Source organism: Ptychodera flava, unplaced genomic scaffold (genome assembly GCF_041260155.1).
Source record: "Ptychodera flava strain L36383 unplaced genomic scaffold, AS_Pfla_20210202 Scaffold_100__1_contigs__length_311780_pilon, whole genome shotgun sequence".
NCBI classification, from domain to species: domain Eukaryota; kingdom Metazoa; phylum Hemichordata; class Enteropneusta; family Ptychoderidae; genus Ptychodera; species Ptychodera flava.
Window position 1 is genome coordinate 219,713 of NW_027248282.1, and position 19,463 is coordinate 239,175.

The 19,463-nt window shown below is 42.3% G+C and overlaps 1 protein-coding gene across 1 annotated transcript in view; it reads left to right on the forward strand.

Moving 5' to 3' along the window:
* The window catches only part of LOC139126559 (uncharacterized), a 92,676-nt gene that overhangs the window by 26,290 nt on the left and 46,923 nt on the right, over nt 1-19,463 (forward strand). The window contains exons 4-5 of the mRNA XM_070692633.1: nt 11,898-11,966; nt 12,363-12,569. Coding sequence (XP_070548734.1) covers nt 11,898-11,966; nt 12,363-12,569 — 276 coding nt within the window. The remainder of the gene's footprint in view (nt 1-11,897; nt 11,967-12,362; nt 12,570-19,463) is intronic.

Sequence of the window (19,463 nt, forward strand, 5' to 3'; positions counted from 1 at the left end):
TGCTGCATATATAAACACACCTGCGTCCAATCATGTCCAGGGCTTTGTTTCCCTTTGGCTTTAAAAGGGTGGGACCTGCTAGTCTGTGAACACTGCTCCAGACATGAGCTTGATGGACCGCAAAAGTTTTCTGAAGACGAGCAGATGACTGAAGCTTAAACCTGCTGCAGAGTCTCCGGGCGGTAGTGGTAGCGATCATTGTGATGTCCCTAGTAAATGTTTTAAGAAGTCGGGCAAGAAACGCTCCCGTAAGGCGAAGTTATCTCAGGCTGAAAAACCCAGTGGTAAGCGTAAACGTAAGACTGTTCTGCCGATGATGATGATGAAGGGTCACCGGTTGCCAGTGGTTCTCCCCCGGCTGCTCCGGGAGAGACTACTTCACCCACAGAGACATCTGCTGCTCTGGTGGGAGATACCCCACCTGCAGAGACTACACATGCTCTGGTGGGAGAGACTACTCCATCTGCAGAGACTACGTCTGCTGCTGCTGCTAGTGAGACAGTTAGTAACGAGACACCTGATGCCATTGGTTCTCCCACGGCTGCTCCGGGAGAGACACCACCTGTTGCGGTGACCATGAGCCCTCATCCTGTGTCAGGAGTGGTTCCTGTGCCCAGTGCGAAAGAGGTTGAGTCCTCGTCATCAGCAGAGGTTGCCAAGCCTGCTCCTGCCATAGTTTCGTGTGCTGCGATGTCCCCGCCAAAAAGATAGTGCGGAGGGTTCGTTATCAGGACAGCCCACCTGATTTTGAGCCAGATATGATCCTTGATGCCGCTACGGCGAGTTCAGACCCAGACGCCCAGACGACGGTGATTTCACCGCTGAGTCCGACTCTGAGGTTGACGAGGATGCGGCAGAGGACGATGATTTTTATGACAGGCACTATGTAGGTGATTTAAGCTCTGACGACGATGATGACGTTGCTGCTGTGTTGGCGGAGGACGACACCCCTCCTGTCTGGCGTATGTCAGAAACTACCGATGCTAATATATTTGAGGAGACTGAGTTTGACCATATAAGAGGACCGACCTTCACCTTGCCCAGCCACTCCCATGAGATCGATTACTTTTTTTAGTTTATTCCAGCTACACTGATCAGATTGGCAAAAGACGAGACTAATAAATACGCCAAATTCCACCAGCGATATATCGCTAGAAAGATCGATAAAAACTGGCGTAACGCTGACTACCGAGAGGTGCAGGCATTCATTGGCGTCTTAGTCTGTATGGGTATTGACCGTAAACCATCAGTGGAGGATAATTGGTCTAGCGATCCATTTCTGAGAAACCAGGGTATTTCTACTGTGATTACCCGCAGTCGCTTTCAGCAGCTTATGCGATTTTTCATCTGGCAGACCCAGAGAAAGATCCACGTCTTGATCCCGATGAGGCACGCCGCCAATGTTGGTGTCAGGAGGATCCACTATATAAAATCAATCCATGGATGGAGCCCATAGTTGACAGGTGCGTAAATAATGATAAGATGGGTAGAGAGATCTCCATCGACGAGGGCATGGTGCGATTTAAGGTAGAACGCACCTCTGGGACAGATATTCGGACTCTCAAACTTTTACAATTCACTTCTGATATACCACATGTGGGGGTTCATTTTAAAGCGCTTGGTGAAAGAAAACTTTTTACCGGCTTAGTTTTTCGAAATTCGAAAATTTTTATTTTTCTCCATAGAGTTAACACAGGGATGGCGGCCATTTTGAATTTCGAATATCGGTAAATCTTGGGTAATTTGTTTCTCTAGTACCAAAATTTGCATGGTGACCCCCTATTTTTATTCTTGATTTTGAAAGAGAATGATTGAAAGATTCCTTGAGGAAAGTTAGAGCAAAAGTTTAAGTCTTTCACTTTCGAGGTGCATATTACCTTAAGGGCCATTCTAAATTTAAGCAGAGATTACCGCATAAGCCTGACCGAGACAACAGTTTTAAAATATGGCAGCTGTGCGCCTCTAGCACTGTATACATTGCTAACTTAGCACCGTACCTAGGTGTTAAATTTCGGGATCGGACTGATGGGAGACGGCAGGAGCGAGTTGTTGTGAAAAGAATTACAAAGGAGCTGGTCCAGCCATTTTGTGGATAAAATCACAGCCTTTTTTGTGATAGCCTGTTTAGCACGGTCGTTACTGCTAGAGAGCTGATGGAGACCGGGAACTACATGGTCGGAAGTTTTAACCGCCGTAATCGTCGCACCATGCCCATGCCGGGTAAGAGGAAGCGCCTTCCTCTGTCTGTTGGGGATATGAAAGCCGCGACCAGAACGGACTCTCGTCTTAACATCACTGCTTATCAGGGTAGTAACGCTCAGGTGCTGATATTGAATACGGTCTATCCACCCTTGGAGTGCGTGACAGTGGGGGAGGGAGACGAGCAGCGACAAGTGCCTCTGTCGCTGTATAATTATCGCCGGTACATGGGAGGTGTCGACCGAGCCAACCAGAAGCGCAAGTACTTTCACACTGGGCGCAAGAACCACAGATGGTGGACATATCTGGCATGTTACCTGATTGATGTTGCCCTGGTAAATGCATATATATGCTTCAAGCATGTACACCCTGATAGTAAGCTGACCCATAAGATGTTTCATCTGCGTGTCGGAAACAGCTCATTGGCGGTCATTGTGGGCGATCGCAGCCCAGTGTGAGAGAGGTTGAGGCCACCGTTTCTCTTGCCTCCTACATAAATCCACAAAATCAGCAGATGCACGTTGTCAGCCGTTGGAGGGGGCAGAAATGCTGTAAAGTATGCAGCAGAGAGGATAACGACCACTGCCAGCGGACGACTGTCTGAGACGTCCAAAGGATGTAGTCTGTGCGGGGTTCATCTTCACGAGGGCGAGTGTTTTGCAGCGTTTCATCATCGCATGATGCTGCGAGGTAAGAGGAGCGTTGGCGTGCAGACCTCTACTCACACAGCCCCGACGACACCCATCATCAAGAGAACCCGACATAAATAACGGACCAGGGATAGCTTTGCCTTACAGTGGTGCTCTTCTTGACTGTATTCTTACGATTTAACACGGACCATGATCACATTTTGAGCACGGTTGTGCCGTTTGTTTGTGCTTTACGATCCCGCTGATTTTAATTGAAACACGGATTATTTTGTACAATCCCCCCCCCCCCCCCCCCCCCCCCCCCCCCCCCCGATTGTAATCTTTGTAACACGGACCATGCACTCGGACGTCAAGACAGACTCCGAGATTTATTGTTTGGCATGATGTAAATTATTCCCGAATAAAATTGAAACACGGATTATTTTGTACAATTCCCCCGATTGTAATTTTTGTAACACGGACCTGCCACCCCAATTGTAATTTTTGAAGCATGGACCATGCACTCGGATGTCGAGACAGACTCTGAGATTTATTGTTTGGCATAATGTAATTATTCCCGAATAAAATACTATCTATGAACGCATATTTTCGTTCGTTTTGTTTTTACCCCACTTTCGTTTTGGCAGATCTATAAGGACGCTATAGTAATGGATGAATGTGCGTCGTATCATGTGGGAGGGGCACAGCCCAACGGAGGCTGCGCTCGTGCGATGTAGACGTTGTACCAACTATCTGTCGTTTGGGTCAGTGCATAGAGCAGTTGCACTGTCCAGAGTTAAGATGGTACAAAACTGCACCTTACTACAACTGCACAACTAACCTGTTAGGAAACGGTAACACTAACGAGCTAACTGTGCACTGAAATGGCCAAACTACGTACACGCTTCCTTCAATGGCAAAGCTAGGTCGTTGACACTACGTCTAAGCAGACTGCACTGTGTGACTCTTCCAAGTCGTTCAAAGTACGTGGCCAAGTGACACAACCCAGGGGGAACAGGACAGGTTTGAGGATGCTGCCGCACCCATAGCACTAACCCCTGGGTCTTCTAGTAACCCACGAGCGAGGTGATGTTTCCGCGGCGTGGACATGTGTGACAGCGAACGAGTTTTACTTCCGCAAAAGTAAGCTAGAAACGGGCATAAAAGTGCACGTCCCCCGGGGCAAACAACGCCCAAGACCTCGTTATTTTCTCGACACAACCCCATCAGCCGTTGCCCTCTATACAGGCATGCAAAAATTTTTGAAGTCTAACACGTATATGGTCCGTAATTGTACCCCAAAAATGCGGTATTTTCCGGCCAAATGCCTGGCACGAAAACGTGCAGGAGAGCCAATCTGCTGTAGACACGGAAAAGGGGGCCGTTTTGACCGACTTGGCAGGATAACGGACAGGGGCGCTCCGCAGGAAAAGGGTTAAGGCTTGATCAAAGGCGAAACACTAAAACACATTAGACTTGCAACAATAAGAAATAGCCTATTTTCTAAAGTCAATTAATTTAATGCATGATTAGTCTAATGTGGCTGCATCACAAACAAAGTTCACTACACGAATTACACATTTTGCACACCAGCGTACAAAAAAAGAATAAAAACATACCTGTGTTCACAACAAGATATAGTCTATATGTAAAAATTACAAACTATAAAGCAAACACTGTGTGAAAAGTGGGGAACACATAGAAAAGACGAAAAATTAAGGAATGTATTCTTTAAACAACCGAGATTTGCATACAAAGGAAATGCAAACATCATCAATGCACTGATAAAGTCCACTGCATTAGGAACAAGACGACAAAAGGATGAAAACATAACCATTCAAATATAAGTATTCTAGGTTCTCTGCTAGAAAAACAGGAGATCAATAAGATTGACACAACATTAAAATTAAAAGAGATATACTTATATCTGGAGGCGACTTAGGAAGAAACCGCACTGGTTTTGAAAAGTTAGGTCAGAGGGTAATGTTTGTTTAGACAAACTCGACTACACCGATGCCTCACCATGGCTTATTTTAAAATTAACAACCTATTTGCCAATTTTCACACTAAAAATCTACTTTAAAACTTTTCAAGCATATCATCAATTTCAAAACATGCTGAAATGTCTCAGCATTTAATCGCTAATCGATAACATAGATTCTTGTTTTTTTGCATTTGTAAGCATTTGGGTCCACATATTGTCAAAGTAAGGCAAATGCTCAGCAAAAATCTATCTACAGAGAATAGGGTTGGCTAGATCAGATTAACGCAGTCCATTTTGATAATAGAGGTCGATTGGATGAGAATGGGTGGAAATCAATCACAACACACACTGAGATTATCTGTTAAATTCTTGTATTAAAATAAAACAACAATCATGAAATTCGCCCAAGAACAATACAAATGCCAGGACTCTTATGCAAAACAACCTGAACTAGTGAAGCTAAACAGTCACCAGTTAGTACTTCATATAATGATCAATGCTGATAAAGTTTTACTGCCCGATCAGCAAGTGCGGGCGCTTTGTGTTCTGTTTAAGCTGATTAGTGTCCGTTTTTCAATCAGCCAAGCAAACATAACTGATGCACACAGGACAGCCTTGTACACTCTTTACTGGAAACTTTTTCAAAGAGAAGCAGTTCTCCACATGCAGCAGTAGAACATCCTACAGTTCTATCGTACTGTGCTTCACAACCTACAACACTTTTTGTTTCATTGTTTTGGAATGCATAGAGTCCATATAACAGAAGAACACTCTGTATGGCCACTTCCACAGTTAGCTGCTCCCCTGTGAAGTGTACTAAGCATTTTCACGTTTATACTCCCAGAAAACACTGAAAACACTTTTTGATTATTCTGGCCTTCGACAGTCTTGGAGTTTATATAGTAAACAGTGAACTGATGGTATAAATCCTCAGCCGGTTCACTTATAAGTGTCAAATACACCTGAAATGTTACGTGGCAATGGCCTGAGAGTGATGAACACAGACGATGTGATTCAGTTGAAAATATGCTGTAAAACACAGCCAGTCTAATTGCTGGCTGATGGGTAGATTTCTTTGAAATAGGACTGCCTCAGAAGTACCCTGTCCTAAATTTTAGGCGCATAAAGCTTTGAAGAGAGATGGATGCCACTTTGTGGGTACAGACACCCTTCAACATGACCATCACAGGGCTCACGTGCTGCGGCAAGACAGAGTACCACATGGGCCTGTTGATGGTGACCTTATATCAGAAGTTCGAGTAAATCATTTTCTTGTGGCCCTCTAACCTGAACAACAAAACCTATGACAAGAGCTTCCTCTTAACATATGATTACATTCATCCTCCTTCAGATCCGCTACTCAGGTGTAATTGAAAGGCTAAAGCTAGTTCACAAAACGTATGCAGGAACATTATCTGCGATTATTTCAGATTACTTCCCTGAATCAAAAAGTGAATGAGTAGAGCAATGAGCTGGTCAACTTGGGTTCAGCAACTGGCTGATCACCTCAATGTGTGGGTCCTTACACAGCAAGATACATGCATCAGCAAGGGATTTAGACAGAACATATGGATGATTGTGCTTTTCTACACTCCCAACAAGACAAGACAGCATCATCAAAGAATGTGGGGTGGAGCAGGACAAAAAAGAAACGAAGCTGCTGGCCAGCTTAGAGAGCAGGAATGGGAAAAATAAGTCTTCAGGCTGAGGCACCCATACAAGATCATGAGGGGGGTGAGGACCAATGCTTATGAGAACAGCAGCTTCCTTTTCGAATCGAGCAAAACCACGTTTGTTTGAGCTCCAACGAGGTGAAACTGTTCTGGTAACCCTTCCACTTGATCAGGAAAAACTTTTAGCTTCACTTCCTTCATCTTGAACAACTTTAAAACCCTATTGACAACACTTTCTGCAGCTCATCCTCGTAAAACGTGGTAAGGACCTCTTTGACCTGCAAATCGGCAATTTTTCACACTGGAGGCTTGAGTCGAAAAGAAGCCTGCAGACTATGAAGATCTTCTCTCTCCATGTCTGCAGGTACCCTTTGGTGAAGATGCTCTCTTACTTCAAATCGCACTTTTCTTCCCCCATATAAAACAGATGTGGCCCTTCTAGCTGCAAACCATTATCGGTGAAGGGGTTGGAAGGCTGTGCTGATGTTCATAGCTGTCTCGTCCGATGGCTTGATGAGGATACTGTCATGCTTTGTGCCCTTGTAATTCTTTACAAGCTCTGGCAAAATGTCAAGCCAGGTGTGTGTGTTTTTGTCGGTTATTTCAACACCAGTCCTTTCAAGGGTAAAGTTGAATCACTCAACAGTGCTGGTTTTCTTGCCACTGTATGTGTGATTTGTCTATTCGTGCTTTGTCTGTCTTCAGCTTTGTTGGTCTCCAGCCGCTGTCGCTCATTATGATTTTAAAGCAGAGAGATTGTTTTTTTTTTCTCTTTTTTGATAAGCATGGCCCATGCAAACCTGCCAAGCATTTTGATGATGGTCAGCATGTCTTTGGCATATACTTTCATTCCTATAAGGTCTCCCTGCCACTGCTCATCTATTGAACACTTTGTGGGAGAAAGTGCTTTGCCTTACTGGAGGTTAAAAGGTGTAGTCAGCTGCTGTGTTGGCAAGTCTTTCACTTGTTTATGACTGACCATCTCCCTAATTCTTTTGAGCTTCTTCAGAGACCGACAACACCCTGAAACCAATCTGATGGGTCATAACAGATTTAAATGGGGCACTGCTCTGCCCCCCAGTGCTATCTTTGCATCGCTCTGGGCTATCAGTGTAATCATTAAGTCAACGAGCTGACATTATTGTTATTTATTCCAAAATCTAATATTGCTGAGGTTGCTACGCTACTTGAACAGCATCATGAGAGGATTGCTGATATCTTACACCACTTTTTCTGCTAATTTCTTTAGTGTCCTTTATTGGGAGGATTTAAACATAATGTTTCAGAGAGTTGCAAGCATCTGCCCACTGCCCTACAGTAGGGGTCGGCCTCACTGCGTAATTGTTAGCCCTATTGACTCGTTGCAGTGGATCACATACTCCTCGACATTGACGAAATTCGCCCTCGAGTGGCTCTCTCTGCTTGCTGACAAGCAACATCATTTTTATGACTAAATAGTTCTCTAAAGCTCTTGGCGGCAATGAATTCTATCTCTTCTAAGTTTTCAGAAGATGATCTTGTCTGGCAGCCTGATGCCCTCAGTTAGAGTGATATGTTGTAGTTGCCGGTTCACACAATCCTTTCTTTTCTTTGCACTGTTAAGATGCAATAGCAGATTGTGTTGTTCCTCTTCTTTCATAGTGTACCAAGAGTTATGAAGCATGCAGCACAGCAGCTAGTTACCCACGAACCCCGTTTTTGATGTTTGGGTCAAAGTTGACTGCTCCAGTTGCCCTGTGCTTATTAATTACCAATACGATCATTTTGGCTTTTTATGTATATATAAAACATGGTAAGCAACTGCGGGCTGGGAGAGGCGGTGTCCCTTTTAAATTGTGAGCTTGAGGACAAAAGAGTTGTCAGAGTGGGAGGCCTGCTATACGCGCATAAACAACAATGAATACTATGTCTTGCAAATCAAGCATGCACGCAAGTCATTCGTCCTCACCTTCCGCTGCCCTGCAGCAGAGCCATCAGACTGCTTTAATGGCGAAAATAGCTTTTCACCAGGGGTAAGTGACCGCAAAGCTAGCACATCTGTAACAATTATCCTTGGTGAACATTCCCTTTAAAACAGTGAATAAAGTCGTGGTTTGAGTTGCCATCAGAGGTATTGGGGAGTGTTTTTGCTTTGACCTCATTGACGATGATACTGAACACATTCAGACAGAAGTCTTGAGTCAGGGCATAAAGATAGTCGATATCAGTACTACAACCCTCGAGCAAATCATGCTGCTTGACGTCAAATACTTCCCCAAATTTCTAACCGATGAAGAGATCGATGTATACTGTTTCTATATATGATAGTTCTCAGGGCATTGAGGAGACTCTCATTTGTCAAAACTGGGGCTTCGCCAACTATTCTGGCACTATGTGGAAGATCAGCGAGCTGTTTTGGATGTGGTCGAAGGGGATTGAGATCTCACAGTGACTTGGATCTCAAGGACGACAGCTAACTCCTCCCAATCAGCCATCCCCGGCTTGCAGCACTTTGCAAACTTTGTAACTAAAGAAAGGGCTCTCATTGAACACTGTGGAAATTGGCTGTGAAGTCTCACAAACTTGATTATTATTATTATTATACTTTATTGTCCTAAAAAAGGATAATCACCTTACAGCTCAGAGGATAGAAATAACAACCAGACAGACATATAAAAACAAAACAAAACAAAACACAGACTAAGTCAGCAAACACACGAAAAAAATACACTTCAGAGATTGAGTCTCTTGATGGCTGTTGGAACAAAGCTCTTGCTGAACCTTAATTTGTTACATTTCAAGCAGCGAAATCTCCTTCCTGAAGGCAATAATTCAAATGAGGAATACAAAGGATGCTTTACGTCAGTAGTGATTGCTCGTGCTTTGCGCAGTATTGCATTATCTGTGAGCACTGAAAGGGACGGAGTGGGTCTACCAATTATCTTAGCAGCTGTTTGCGAGATTTTTAACAACTTATTGCGATTTACGGTAGAGAGCAACGAAAAGTAGCAGACATTGCAATAAGTCAGAAGTGGTTCAATAATACTCCGATATAGTAAGAGTAACAGATGTGAATCCACATCAAAGGAACGCAGCCTTCTTAGCACGTGCAACCTCTGCTGACATTTCTTTTGACGAAAGTCGATTGTAAGCTCTTTCGTCTTTGATACATTTAGCTCTAGAAAATTCGAGCTACACCAATCAGAAAAATATTTAACCGAATATATTTAACCGAATTTATGTAATCAATTTTCGAGTTTAAATCACTAAGGAGAGCAAGTACAGCTGCATCATCTGAAAATTTGAAAAATGGGCTAGTTGGAGAACTACTTTGGCAATCATTTGTATACAAAATAAACAAGAACGGACTTAAAACACATCCTTGTGGGGCACCAGTGTTTGTAGAAATCATCGTAGATTTGAACTGTCCAACCCTTACACATTGTGGTCTGTCAGTTAGGAAATTATAAACCCAGTGAATGATTGAAGATGGAACATTGAACTTCATTAATTTATCTATCATAATATGTCGCTGAATAGTGTTAAAAGCAGAACTGAAATCAATGAATAAAATCTTGGCATAGTTACCAGCTTTATCAGATGTTCTAACAATTTATGGAGAAGGCAAGCGACTGCGTCATCTGTACCTCTTTTGCGTTGATATGCAAACTGATTTGGGTCCAGTTTTGATTGAACGTGGGGGAGGAGATTTGACAGGATCAACCTTTCAAAACATTTCATAATGAGAGATGTGAGGGCTACTGGTCTATAGTGATTTAATTCAGAGGGTGATGAAATTTTGGGAACGGGTACGATTGTCGACGTTTTCCAAATTTAGGGATAGTGCCAGTGTCATGGAACGCTGAAATAAATTTTGAAACACAGGACCAAGTTCATCAGCGCACGCCCTCAGCACCCGACCAGTAACACCGTCTGGGCCTGGGGCTTTGCGCGGTTTCGTACCTTTCAGCTGGCGCTGTACATCACAAGCAGTAATGACTATGTCATTTTTAAGTGGAAGTGGACAAGAGGTCAGCCTTCTGTTACATTCTGCGGAAAAGTCTTTTTTTTCAAACCTGGTTAAAACATATTTAGATCTGAAGCCAATGATTGTGGATCAGATAAAGATGATGTTGATTGTATGACGCTTTGACAGGACATCTTTTTCAATACTGAAAAGCTTTCCTTGAATTCATGTTACTAAACTCACTTTCTACCTTCTTCCTGAATTTATGTTTTGCTTCTTTGATTTCTGCACGTAGTGATCTATTTGCCCTTAGAATTTGTTGTCTATCTCTTGATCGGAATGCTGATTGTTTCTGTTTAAGTAAGAATTTGATATTTGAAGTAACCCATGGTTTTGAATTGGGATAGACTAGAACAGACTTTGTAGACACTATGGAATCTGTACAAAAATTGATATAATCAGTAACAACAGATGCATGATCATTCAGATCTCCTGACTCTGGTGTGAAAACATCCCAGTTAGTACTGGCAAAGCAGCCCTGCAGCTGTGCGATGGAATCTTCCGACCAATGACGAACCTGGATTTTATTTGGTTTCATTCTTTTGAGCACCTGGCGATAAGTTGGAATGAGCTGGATGATTAAAATATTTACATAGGGTATGTGATAATTGCAGTAACACTTACTAACTAATATTGCAACAGCAATCATCAAAGAATGTTACAGGAGGCCAATCTATTTTTGGCAATGGTGATTTAATTAAATGTCTTTGGCACTCAAACATGGGCATTTTTAACTACTTTGCAAGCAGTGCTTAGGGAAGTACAACAAGGTTATATGCATTTGTCCACATAGTATTTGCATGTATAGGGAGTGTGAACATGAAAGTCCTCACCACTGAGACAGAACGTATTCGACCACACCTTTTCTCGCACATGATTTCAGTGGAGCTTTTCTACCCGCAGTCCTTGGGATACCGGACTACCACAGTTTATTTGAAAAAACAGAGCATGCCACAAGGGCGTAAATCATTACTTTGGGGGCAATTTGGTTGCAATGCAGGCGCTAAATACATCAACGGGCATCGACTGATCAATATTATGATTTAAGGCTGAACACGCCCATCCCTCAAAAAGGCTCTGGGGCTTTCAAACCATGGCACAAAACTCTCGTCCCTTAAATTGGTCCAGAACTTGTTCCAGTTTTTAGGGGAATAGGAGCTTCCATTTTCCCCATTTTAGAGGAAAGGCATCGTTTTAAAAAGAGCCAATTTTGTTTTCAAATTGGTAATTAAAATCCTCCAGGACCCCCCTCAATTGACCATGGATTGTAACTTTTTTGGAGGTTGGGAGCCTCAATATACTGACGTAAGAGTTCCACAACCCACAAGTGGTCCAGAACTGGTAGTGTATATGCAACTTAGGTGCCAATTACTTTAATTATATTTTCAATCTCCCTTATCTCAAAGTTAATCGGGTGTTGTGCCCCATCGTATTTTTCGCCGTGCTCCCTATCTCTGTCGCCATGATAACTATAGGTGAGTAATTTTTTTTTTCACATTGACTTCAAAAAGCAGACTTTTCATCACAACATCTATGTTATTATTTAGATATGAATGCGACTTTAAATATATAATTAAACCTTTCTCGGAATTAATAGCTATTCCAAAACTACTCTATCTAGGCAACACTTTGCAAACTTAGTTTTCAGATTCAGAAGAACGTTTGCGAATTATCGGTGCTATTAGTGGGCCTTTCACTAAACAACTGCTATAACATATTGACTAAGAGCAACGCAAAAATTTAGACAAAGAAGTCGCTAAGAGTACTAACCATATTTGATTGTAATGAATTTTTTTCAAAGTCTGACCTTAATTTAGTATTCAAAGATAACTCCAGGCTTCCCAAAATATTTTTATCTCCAAATTGTGTAGGAGCTTTGTACCAGGATGACTGTAAATGTGAGCCTTTTATTCCTATTTACAACATTGTAATGGGGGTGATGTTGATTCTGATATCTCTGCTCCTTTGGCTACATAATCTCTGCAACTTTGTGTATGAAGAAAATGGATGTCATCAATGGTGCATGTTGATTGAATTCATAGTTATTGGTCCATTTTGTATCGGATGGTTCATTGCAGGTAAGTAACAAAGTCTATTTTCCCTGTCTATTATGATAATGTCTGTTTTGTGTGGTCTGTGTCTGTTATGTTTGTTCTGTTCAACAATACTTGTTGAAGTTTCACGGAAGTCGATGCGGAAAAGTACTCAGATAGTCATGGGATAGCACTTTAAAATGTTGTCACCACAGATATATCGACAGAATATGAAACTCTGGATGGACTTTAAAAACAGTTGAAATTTTCCGCAGATGCTAGACGAACGACTTTAGTTCATCAATGTATGGAATAGGATGCATTTCATATCAGTTTGTGTACGTCGTTGAAATCATTTACACTGCAATTCAATTAGACAGCACATTCCTGTTGCTCCTCATCTTAATGACCTAAGACGTGATAAGTAACATATAGTTTACACTGAGTTTACGCTAATAGATATAATTTACATTCTGTTAGTAGTGGAGGGTGTGAGTATGGAACACTTCATTAGCATATCTGCATACATGAATACATTTGCATAATTACATATTAATGACTGTGAGTATGGAACACTTCATTAGCATATGACGTAAGCTAGATTGACATGATCACGTGAAGAGTCCCCACTGTTACATAAATTGGTATGATTATATTTGACTGAATAGTGTGATTACTATTTATTGTATTGAATAACCCTAAGTAATATCTCAAGGCACAATCACGCGTCTGCCTGGCAAGATGTATGATGAAGTGTCTTTTCTAACGCGGGACATTGCTTTTCTTTAATTTAAAATTAATACAAATAATGCGTGTTTATATGTGTTTGTATACACTTTCTTCATTTTAATTTACAAACACTGACGCTGGGGCTGCATTGTTTTAATCAACAAGCCATAGAGATAAACTTTAATTAAATAAATTAAAAGTAATACAAATAATGCGTGTTTATATGTGTTTGTATACCGTGCAGCTGTTCACCATTGTTTTAATTAACAAGTCATAGAGATAAACACTCAGTGTATATTCCATAGCGGGGTGCATGATAATTTTCTACTTGACGTGTGACGTTCTTGATAAGCTTTACCGGCTGAATACATATCAGGATTAACTTGATAAACACTGTATCTCGAATTTTTAAATGTTCACATTATAAAGAAGAGTGTTGGCATCAGAACACTACATTCGCTTTGTACAACAACATTGAGTTTTTGTGTCTCACTTCATCACGTCTACATATATCTACAAGTGATCTCCGCAATGCAGTTTATTACCGCAAAATCAGCAAGAGATTACTCTCACTACTTTGTCACTGGCAGAAAGAATGAACCCACCCAGGCGGCGGATGATGCTCCACGGGCCGGTAGTTCAGGAACTGCGAGGACACCGACCAGAACCCCTAAGCAGGACAAACCAACGTTAAACGAACCTTCGGCCGGTGTTGGTCAAGTATGTATACCGATGGAGGTATCTCCGCAAGACGGGGTTAACGGTGCCCAGGACAACTCACTCCTAGACCTGTCCATGCACACTGCATCGACCAACAACTCCATGATTGTCGACGTTTTGAGGGAGCAAGAGTTGCGGAACGCTTTACGGGAAGCATTTTCCGAGGAGGTGAAGACAATCTGTATCAGAATAACGGAGGAACATTGTGAGGCGTGTGACTTAGGTGACCTATCTCAATTTAAGCATGACTGCGTGATGTTGGAAGCACGGGATTACGTATACCGATATTTTGACGATGCTGTCAAGCGTATGGATCTCGTGCGGGTAATTCAGTCATGGAAAGAGAAAACCAGGACAACTTCGCCATCAATGAACTCACAAGAAATGCTAAGACTATTACAAAGTTTAAGTTGGGCGTACGATGAGTTCGATGAACACAGAGATTTACAATTTGATTTGTTCATACAACAGATTGGAACAGCTTGAACATTTTTTAAATTGTTTTGTCTAAATGTTTATACTTAAATGTATACAGTAACTCAATACTTTGACTTTTTCTATTACTGAATGGCTGCCTTGTTATTTGTGTAATTTTTGTGTTTATATTTCTTTTGTCATTAAAATAACCCTGAACTTGAAATATGACTGCGTTGCCTGGTCTTGTCACTTGCTTGTGTGAAACACAGTGCGTATCCCACATTCAAAAAACTGCCAAGTTTTTATCATACATTGACTGCTTGACGACGATAGCAACAATGGCCGATTCCATGGAACAAGTCCTTACTGATGCCTTTATGGCTGCAGTAAACATTCCTGAGTTAGAACTTTTACTGGTAATGCACAGAGATGAGATGACTCCTGCACTCCAGCTTACTGCTCTAATCCGACGATGTCAGTTGACCGCTGCGACCTTACGTCAAAATGAAGTTAACTCGGTAAGTGACTCTGATATGTCAAATTCTGACTCTGAATGCACAGGTTCGGGGGTACATTTTGGAAATAACACGGTTGAACCAGAATGTGTAAGTCAATTTGGTGGTACTAATCAGTCTCAAAAGCCTAAGACAGACACAATTACTACTCCACGAGTCTCCTCCCCTCAGCCTTCCACTTCAGGTTATAACGATCCTTCCAAAGTTACATCGGGCCGAAGGAACCGTGCCACTCCATCAAAGAAAAGAGTAGCTAAAAAGATCGAGAGTGATGCTAAGAGATCTCGGGTAGAAATAGAGAACTTGCCCTGTGACCAAATTTATAAAATTCGAGAAATCAACCACCGATACAACAAAAAGTACAAAACAAGTGAAACAGACTACGCCATTCATTTTCGTGATATAGAGACGGATGGTTTGCATGAAGTGTTCCTCGTAATTTATCGAGCATTTCAAGGTATCGTCGATGACATAATATCCAATATGAGGCCTACAGACCGTATAGGTTTTGTTTTCCGCACTCCTCAATTACAGAGGGCGATCAACCTACCGTTTATTTATGTTCGGGATATGGATGTTGATCTACTTTTTAGTGAAATTGAGAGAGTTTTGCAGTCCTACGAACAGTTTGAAATAATAACGGAGTTTTTTATAAATGTCATTCACGTTGCTATGCCAATTGGTAGCGGTAGGCGTATGAAATTCGTCAATCTCGAGAAATTTTTGTCATCTAAACGTACGATCATCCAAATCAGAAATTTGGATAATCTCTGCTGTGGTCGGGCGTTGGTCACCGTGTGCGCTGTTGCGGACAAAAACCCGAAACGAAACAGATTTCAATGGGTCGTCTGATACAGAAAAGATTAGCGATGGAATTGTATGAGAAAGCCGGAGTTGAATTAGGTCATGTGGTATTGCCGAAATAAAGAAATTTCAATAGGTGTTACCCGACTTTCAGATCAATGTTGTTTCTGCGGCTCACTTCAATACCATCATTTATTCCGGGCCACGTGACAGTCTGGCAAACCGATTTACCTCTACCACCATGACGATCACTATGACGTCATCACAAAAATGGCTGGATTTGCAGAGTCAACCTATTACTGTCACGAATGCAAGAAGGCATATCAGAACAGGATCTGTCATAAATGCAACAGCGTATGTTTTGACTGTAAAAGCATACGATGTCAGGCACCGGCTGGAGAACCACGCACATTATGCGATGTGTGTAAACGCTCATTCAAAAATTCGGCTTGTTTTGATTTACATAAGCAAGTTTCAAGTAGGTCAAAAAAATCCACATGTGACATTTATCATCGTTGTACAAAATGCAACAAACACTTCAATCGCAACGACACAAAACGTGATGATGATGGTACGCATTATTGCGACGAAATGCTGTGTGGTATTTGTAAAATATTTGTTCGGCCAGGCCACCGGTGTTACATGAAAGTTGCTCTGACCGAGGAAGACAAAAAACGAAATAAAATACAGGCTGAGCCATTGACTAGAGAAGACAGCGATTACATAGATGACGATTTAATGGATGGGTATTTTTGTACCATGGCTATGGAGTGGCACGATGATGAGGAGAATAAAGATGAACCATCTTATCAAACTTTCATCTTTTTCGATTTCGAAAGCGTAGTAGATAGTGACACTCGGCGACACATTCCAAATCTATGCGTTGCACAAAGAGTCTGCGACCTTTGTCTACACGTGGAGAACATAAATGAAAACAGTTCGTGTCTAAACTGTGGTGAAAACCAAAAACTATTTAAAGGGAGTGATACCGTCAACGAATTTTGCAAGTGGCTGTTTTCCGAGGAAAACGAGGGTGCAATCTGTCTTGCCCATAACTTGAAAGGGTATGACGGAATGTTTATTATGGATTACATCCATCAAAACGCTGTCAAATCCGACATTATCATGACGGGGAGTAAAATAATGTGCATCAACGTGGCTAAAACCGAAATCAAAATCGTCGATTCGCTTAATTTCTTACCCATGGCTCTGAGCAAACTACCAAAGGCTTTCGGATTACACGGGGTCCGTAAAGGTGACTTCCCGCACTTATTCAATACGCCGGAAAATGAAAACAATTGCGGTCCAATGCCGCCAGTTAGATTCTATGCGCCAGATTCAAAGAACCCGAATAACAGGGACGTATTCTTAAAGTGGTACCATGACATGGTCGCCAAGAATTATCGCTTTGACTTTCAAAAGGAATTGCTGGCGTATTGTAAGAGCGACGTGGACGTCTTGAGACTCGCATGTCTACGTTTCCGAAGCTTGTTTTTAGAAGTATCGGGAACTGGAAAAGAAGATATAGGTTTTTGCCCATTTAAATACAGTGTCACGATCGCTTCGGCCTGCAATTTTCTTTTTCGCAGGAATTTTTTAGAACCGAAGACGATCGGCATAATACCGTATCAGGGGTATAGGCCGAAAGTGAAGTATTCCAAAATGGCACTTTCGTATCTTAAGTGGTATGCCCATAAGACAGGCATGTTCGTGCAGCATGCTGGCAACATCGGTGAGAGAAAAAATAGCACACTACTATGTCGACGGTTTCGTAGAGCCCCAAACAAAGTTATTGAAGTTTACGGGTGTCTCTTTCACGGGTGTCTAAAGTGCTACCGCGAAGAAACAACATCCCCCTTTGACGGGTCTAGTATGCTGGCTCTGAACAAAAAACCGAGGTCCGTAAGCAATCGCTTGAGTTTTTGGGGTTCACAGTTGAGGAAATTTGGGAGTGTTCTCTGCGTGAAAAAATAGCCGGCGACCCGAGATGCACGCATTTATTGAGAATATTGACATAGTTGATCCAATTAATCCGCGTGATGCTTTTTTCGGCGGGCGGACGAACGCAAGCAGACTCTACTACAAAGCGAAATCGGATGAGAAAGTACGATACTATGACGTAACAAGTTTATATCCATATGTAAACAAGTATTGCCCGTATCCGCTAGGTCACCCGGAGATCATAACCGATGAAGACTTACAAAAATAACGATATTACGGGGTTCGAGGGGCTTGTTAAGTGTAAACTAGTACCACCATACAAATTATATTTTCCGGTTCTACCGTGTAAGATCAACGGAAAGTTAGTTTTCCCCCTTTGTAGAACCTGTGCAGAGGAGCAGAGTGCGACGAGCATCTGTAGTCACACCGAGGATCAACGTGCACTTGTCGGTACCTGGGTTACTCATGAGGTTCAGAAAGCCCTGGAGAAGGGTTACAAGATTGTCAAACTTTATGAAATTTGGCACTATTCAGAAGTGGCTGTTTATGATCCTAATGAGAAATGTGGTGGTCTCTTCACACCTTACATCAATGAATTCCTGAAGATCAAGCAGATGGCATCTGGCTGGCCTGAGTCATGTCAAACGGAAGATGATCGCCAACGGTACATTGCCAGTTATTTCAAGAAAGAGAGCATTCAGTTCGAATATGACAGAATCCCGCACAATCCTGGACCTTGCACCCTCGGGAAAGCCAGCCTTAATAATACGCTTTGGGGTAAATTTGCCCAGAATGCAGGACTTCCCAGAACAGAATACATCGATACCCGGGCTGCTCATTACTTTCGTCTTCTTAGTGATGAGATGTTGGAAATCGATAACATTGTGATGGTCATCCCGGAAGTAGTCCAAATGAGTTTATGTGATGCTAAAGCAATTTTCACCCTAACTAACCCGCGGACCAACGTTTTGATTGCCGCCTACACAACATGTCATGCACGTCTGACTCTCTACAAGGCATTAGAGAAACTTGGTGACCGCGTGCTGTACTTTGACACCGACAGTATCATCTACGTTTCCAGGCCAGACATGCCGGATTTGGAACTTGGCGAATACCTGGGGGACTTTACCGACGAACTTGAAAACGGTCAGTACATTTGTGAATTTGTCAGTACCGGTCCAAAGTCCTACAGCTATAAAGTTGCTTGCGAGCATAACAGTGACATTGCGACACATTGTAAGGTCAAGGGAATCTCGCTGACTTTTGATGCTTCCAAAGTCATCAACTTTGATACCATGAAAGATATCGTCCTGAGGAAACCTGATGAAAGCGTGACAGTACACATCCCGTTTAAAATCACCCGCAACAAGACGGAGATGACCCTGAAGTCAAAGACTGAAGACAAGTGCTTTCGTCTTGTGTACGACAAACGCGTACTGATAAACGGCTGCGAAACTCTACCGTATGGGTACCTCTGTTATGATAATAACGACGATGCCACAGTTGATGTGTTGGCTGCGTTGCTAGAGGAACAGGAGCTGGACAGTGAATAGACAATTTAAGCGCCATGTCGTCACAGATTAACGCACATCACACGTGGCCTTCAGAGTGTTTGTTTATATCTGCGATAATGGAATTCATACATCCTTACAACTGTATCGTCGCGGGACCTTCACAATCTGGTAAAACGCAATTCGTGAAGAGGCTGTTGTTATCCATGGAGCAAATGAGAAAACCAACGCCAAAGAATATCCTGTGGTGTTACGGTCAATATCAGCCGCTCTTCAACGAACTCCTACGGCAAATACCGAAC